The sequence below is a fragment of the Antrostomus carolinensis genome, unplaced genomic scaffold (genome assembly GCF_000700745.2).
Source record: "Antrostomus carolinensis isolate BGI_N321 unplaced genomic scaffold, ASM70074v2 scaffold2707, whole genome shotgun sequence".
NCBI classification, from domain to species: Eukaryota; Metazoa; Chordata; class Aves; order Caprimulgiformes; family Caprimulgidae; genus Antrostomus; species Antrostomus carolinensis.
The window spans coordinates 96543-102542 of NW_010327880.1; the positions used below are offsets into that span (position 1 = coordinate 96543).

The 6000-nt window shown below is 40.4% G+C and overlaps 1 protein-coding gene across 1 annotated transcript in view; it reads right to left on the minus strand.

The window, feature by feature from the left end:
• The window catches only part of AKAP13 (A-kinase anchoring protein 13), a 70670-nt gene extending 65093 nt beyond the window's left edge, over positions 1 to 5577 (minus strand). Inside the window, exon 1 of the mRNA XM_010172024.2 lies at positions 5497 to 5577. Within this exon, the coding sequence (XP_010170326.1) occupies positions 5497 to 5577 (81 nt within the window). The remainder of the gene's footprint in view (positions 1 to 5496) is intronic.
• Between the last annotated feature and the right edge of the window lie 423 nt (positions 5578 to 6000).

Sequence of the window (6000 nt, forward strand, 5' to 3'; positions counted from 1 at the left end):
CCCGTGCTCCTGTGCGGTGTCTGCCCCTGAAAACAGAATCAGAACCTCCTTCTCAGAAGACATTTCAAAAATTTCTGCTTCTGACACAGCGGTGGGGTGGAGGGCTTGCTAGAAACCCTCACCTCAGGGACCAGTTGCTACCTGGCTCCCATGCACCTCTCCCACCTTTCCTTTGTGGAAAAGTCCTTTTTCTCTCCCTCTGGTTTTATTTTAACTCTTCTTTCACAATAAAGAAAAGACACACTGACCTCTCCAGGAAATCTTCCGCTATTTTAAAAGTTTGCACTTGTCAACCTTACTGGTAGTGATATAAATCAACATCCTGAGCAGCAGGAACCAGATGATTTTAACTTTAATTTCCTAGCAAATCTCTAGAGATTCATCTTCCCTCCATATTGTTTTAACTTTGTCCTAAATTTACAAGTTTCCATTTCTCTCCTTTTTTTTTCCCCAGCTTCCAGACTAAGTTCTACCTTGCAGCTAAAACCAGATACCATTGCACATAGGAAAATATTTAGTACAGTAATTCTAGCTTGCTTGGTGTATCATTAAGTACTTGTACACCATACTGAGCAATAACTGATACTAGGAAAGATTTGGAATATCCATTGAAGAACAAAAACAGCAGAAAACAAGCAATAATTTAAACTCAATTCTAACTAATTGCTTTTAATAATAAGAAATTATACTTTTTTTTTTAATGTTAATCTTAATTATTCTCTAGGAACAAACTGTTCCTGAAAATTTCCTGTAGGACAGTTTTCACTGAAGAAATTTGTACACATAACTGGAATTCAGTGTTCATTCTGAGCAGCTTTTAACTTCACAGTATCCAGTTGCCTCCAATTCCTGAACTAGAAACTACAGCAACAGCTGATTCACCTTCTTAACAAAAAACACCTTTCAAGATCCTCCAAACCTCTTTTAAAAGGAGCATTAGGGATAGAACACCTGGGGAAGGAATTTCCACTGTCTTCCTTCAACAGCCATTGATGCAAAAGAACTCCATATACACAAAAACTCACATCAAGAGCAAAACCACTGCTCTGGGAAATCATCTTGACAGACAATATTAAGAGGAGACATTATCAATTTGTTTGTAAATTCCAGATTTCCCCCCCCCTTTTTTTTAATCTCCCTGTTTATTTCCTTAGCTTTATCTTCAGGGGAAGGGTTTACCATGCAGATGAGGAACACAAAGACCATTCTCCAGTGAATGCCAAAAGGGACAAAGTGACAACACTTGTGTTTCTACAATGATTTGTATAGAGATTCATCTTCTAGCACTATGAATTTGCTACACTGAGCCTTTTAACTTTACAGAGTTGGTGACACTGCAGCAGGACATTTTTTTCAAGGAGGTCCAAAGTGGCCTCGCTCACAGCAACAAGCGAGCAGTGCTATAGAGAACTACAGTAAAAAATTACACCAGAAGAGGCTCCTACAACCACAGGGTATTTTACATAACTGAATAAATTAGCACTTTGTGATATAAGAGCAACGCTGAATTCCTAGAGTGCACTTTTCTCCCTGGCAATGTCCCAACCGGGGAAAGGAACGTGTGCCCCAAGAACATTTTCCAGCCCTTGGCACTGGGATGTCCTCCACAAGCAGAATTGAGAGTCCTGATAATGAGAAACTTTAAAAAATAACAGCAATGGCTTTGCATAAACACCATCTCTTGACTAAAATGGGAGGAAAATTCCCACAGACATGTCTGTGCCCAAGGCAAAAACACATCTCTTTGATTTAGGTTATCCTTCCAGTTCTAATTCTACACAAGATGCAAACAGATAAACTCAGTAGTTCTGCACATTATAATAAATACACTTCTCTCCTGCTCTCCCTTCAATAACCAAACCAGTGGGGACAGATGTGGGATTAAAGTTCAGAGTCATTTTAGGGCCACAAATTTCAATGAGACACTGCATACCCATCATCCAAGGGATGGTACTTCCCTCAGAAGAAGAACCCCAAAGAAGGAATGAACACGTTTATGTGTCAAATAACCAAAAACATAAAAAAGAAAAAGCTTTGTAACTATGATAACATACAATGGAAGAAACATTAGTTTCAGTTAAATTGGGGACCTTCTCCACATACTACTTTTAGCTTCAGATGCCTCAAATTGCACTTTGCCTTAGGTGGGCAGAGTTCATTCCAGAGGATCTGCTCCATTGCTGGGGTAGAGCTACAAGAGCAGCCCTCTGCCAGGGAGCAGAATAACTACTTGATAACACTGCCTCTTCAATTTTAAAATGCCCTAATTATTTTTATAACATTGGGCTGGTTTTAATTTCACGAAAAACGTTCTGCTCTTTAACTGGAAGCTGAATGGGATCTGTTCATCTGAAGAGCAGCTAAGTCAAAGCTCATTTCCTCAGTTATGAAAAAACTCACACCTCCTGCCTACACTCAACGGTTTGAGCATTCACATACAAAGGTGAAACGTAGATGTAGGCAACGAGCAACTATAAAACATTTCCAGTTGCGATTGCTCAGTCTCCCATTCTCAAAGCGAGCCCATTTCTTATTTTCTAACTCCGCAAAGCAAGCCTCTTCATCCAGACTTGAACGCTTGTCCAACTTCACATATGTGTGCAAGGTGCCAGCCAGCGTGGTTTCCATGTTCTGTCCCTAGATAGTTATATTTGTGGTAGCAGACACAACATAAAAATGAGACAGGGCTGCCAATTCACACACGGGCACACTGAAACTTCCCATTTTGGGTCTTGGAACAACATAGCACAGACTGCTTTACCCTGCACGTATCTGCCCAGAGCTCTGAATTGTTCAGACAAGCAGATATTTGATGTGCTCCACATCTTCTCCCTCATCTGCTACAATGCAATCCCAGCAAGGAAGATGATGGTAAATTTTTATGTCATTTCTGTATCATCCAGGCTTCCCTGCACCGTGGCAAACCACTACGCTCAGTAACCAAGTTAATGAAGTTTGCATTATTACAGCAGCAAAAAGAGCTGTAGTAAAGATGAAGTCCTACCTCCGACAGAGGCTAGGACACTGATTTCATCATTGCCTCTTGCTTTTCCATGTGTAAGGAGGAGGAACAAACAATGTTAAAGCTAAAAATAATTGTGTGCATCAACCCCCAAAATTGCTGAGGTTTTGGGTTTTTTTGGTGGGTTTTTTTGTTTTGTTTTGTTTTTGGTTGTTTTTTTTCTTTTGTAACTTCACAAACCACTATTTCAGGCACAACCTAAACATGGAAAATTTGAGCCCACTGACCCTTCAGAAGCTACAGCATTGCAAAACACTCAGTAGGAACCAAAATTCTTTTGCAACTGTATCTAAAAATGGTCACAATCAACGCAAATATAATCCCATCTATAAACATTTAATAATCAAAATGACACAAGATCTTCTTTGTTCACAACTTGTTCCAGTTGTCCTTCTCCACCAGCTGTTTTTCTTTCCTATGTCATGATTACTGAGTTCCCTGTCTTAAAATGAAGCAAAGGACACATTCATCTCCCACTCAAAGAAAAGACAGCTTGTCTGAGTCAATCTGTAGGTCAAATCGAAAGCTGTTTGGTGCTTTGCAGGTATCTCGTTAAAATTTCATTCAAATTAAACACTCTTAATGGATCCTATTTGGGTTTGCTTTTGTTGTAATAATATTTACTTGCTTTTCAATACTTGACACTTAAGAAACCTTATCCTCCTGACTCACTAAAATACCATGACCTAGATAAGGTACAGTTTTATTTAAGTATTTTAATTAAAACCAAACCCAACAAAACTCCCTCATTAAGGGTCTGATCCAACTCCCATTAACGTCAAGAGATGATCTGCCACTGACGCACTCTAGTGCTGGCTTAGATCCCTAAATCATCAAAACTTAATTTCATCTACCAGTTATGTTATAGAAACCAACTAAAACACGAAGAATGACTGAAAAGCAAGTTCAAGTTGATTGTAACTACAGCTGTCACCAGCACCCTCCTATTTTAAACATCTGCAGGCTGTACAGCCTGTGTTTGGAGCAGCAATGCGTGCACACACGCACACATATATGGACACTGAGTCATTTGCAAGAACAGACAGTATAACCCACAGTTTTGAAACTCAATTAGGAAAATACTAGTGGCAACTAACAAGAGCCACATTTTGTTATAAAATCCAAGCCCCACTGAACAAAAACTAATTTAAGGAACTGATGACATCAGAAATACTGAAGTTGGATAATTATAGTGAATTACGTTTGAACCCAGGCATTCAGATATTCTTTATAGAGAAAAAGATTGTTTTTCATATTAGCAATTGAAGTTATCGGGGGTACTTCTCCCAAGAATTAAGTAGTCATTTCACACGAGTAGTGTGTATACAATATGTCTACATCTTTAATGACTCACAGGGTGTCTAGAGATTGGATGCCATGGGATTCAATCCACAACGAGCACCATCAACACGAGAGTTCAAAAATACTCAGTAAAATTGTGTTGGTAGAGAAAACAAGTTGTGGTTATTCGTGTCACTAAAAAACAAAGGATGCATTGAATTAAAGGAAAATATTTTTACTCCTAAGCAGCAGAAGTTAATAAGTGCTAGGTCTATATTGCTGCAGATGAAGTAGAACAAGAATTATCTGAAAATATATTTTTTTAATGCTCTCAACTCTGAAACAAGGGCATGAAGCAAAAAGCATTAAAAAGGAAACCACGCGATCATGCAGAAACCCACTGCCTCAGCTAAGAAAAGAGAAAAAAGGAGAGGGAAAGGAAATGCTCTTCCAGGAGTTCAGATCTCTAAGTTGGGCCGTGTTTTGCAGTCTCTCTGGCTGCTTTCCGATTTCCATCTACTTTGCCAGGAAACTGCTGAAGCTCCAGAAAGCTGTTACTGAGAGTGGACATTCCCAGACTGCCACTGTGCCATTTGGTGGAGCACTTGCTAATTTTAGATTAGAGGAGGAACACACTGGGACAATTAGCCAAGAGCCACTCCTAGCTCTCGTTCCAACCCATCTTCAGACAAAACTCACACCCAAACACTAAGACCGACAGCAACAACCCTTCAAACACAAACAAAAAACCAGAGGCAAAGGAGAATCCACTATGCCTTTTTTGGCAGAATACATCTTTCAGGGGACATGTGCATTTCAACCCCAAAAGCGACCACTGAAAAGGAAAACCCTTTGCCAAATGGCACCTTATGCAGAAAACCCACCTGCAAGCGGTGAAGGCTGCAAAACAGGAGGAGACTGTTTAACAGTAGACGACAGGGAAGTCTGCGAGAGAGAGCTCCCTGAAAGAGTTATCTGATTGCATGCCCCAAGAGATTATCTGGTTGCAGGGATAAGAATAATTGCCACAAAATGGTTTGACAGCACTCAAAACCACGTCCATGCTGAAGGGCTAAAGCTCTCCCACCTGTTCCCCCTCTCAGCACCAACCAATTGGGGGGGGCACAGGTACAGATCGACCCGTTTAGAGATGGGGAAAGGAACCCATAAATAAGTGTACACAAAGATCATACCTTCAACAACACAACATCTACAGTCCTGTCCACCTTGGAAATGTCGCACAGGCTGTATCGCCTCTTATGGCGTTCGTACATTTTGTCCAAAAAGCCAGGAGTGGAGGAGCAGAGCCCAGCATGAACCCCGGGCTGAGGGCGGCCAGGAGAGCTCCAGACCTCTCACATACGTGCTCAGAGGAGTCCCCGTGTCTCAGCACCACCAGCCTGTCCGAGCCTCTTAACAGGAAAAAGAAAATCCCAGAGCTGCGACTGGCAGATAAAGTCTTCTCAGAACAGATTTGCTTATACAGGCAACGCAGGAACTTATAGCAAACAAAAGATATTTGAAGAGAGCTTTATACATATAGGATTATTTTTTTTTGCAACTGCTAAGAATGGTATCAGCCTTCCTATTATAGGAATAATAATAATAATAAAAAAAAAAAATTTAAAAGTTTTCCAGACAACTTCGATATCCAAAAAGCACCAGAATGAAAATCCTGCCCGAAAAGAGAACAAAAG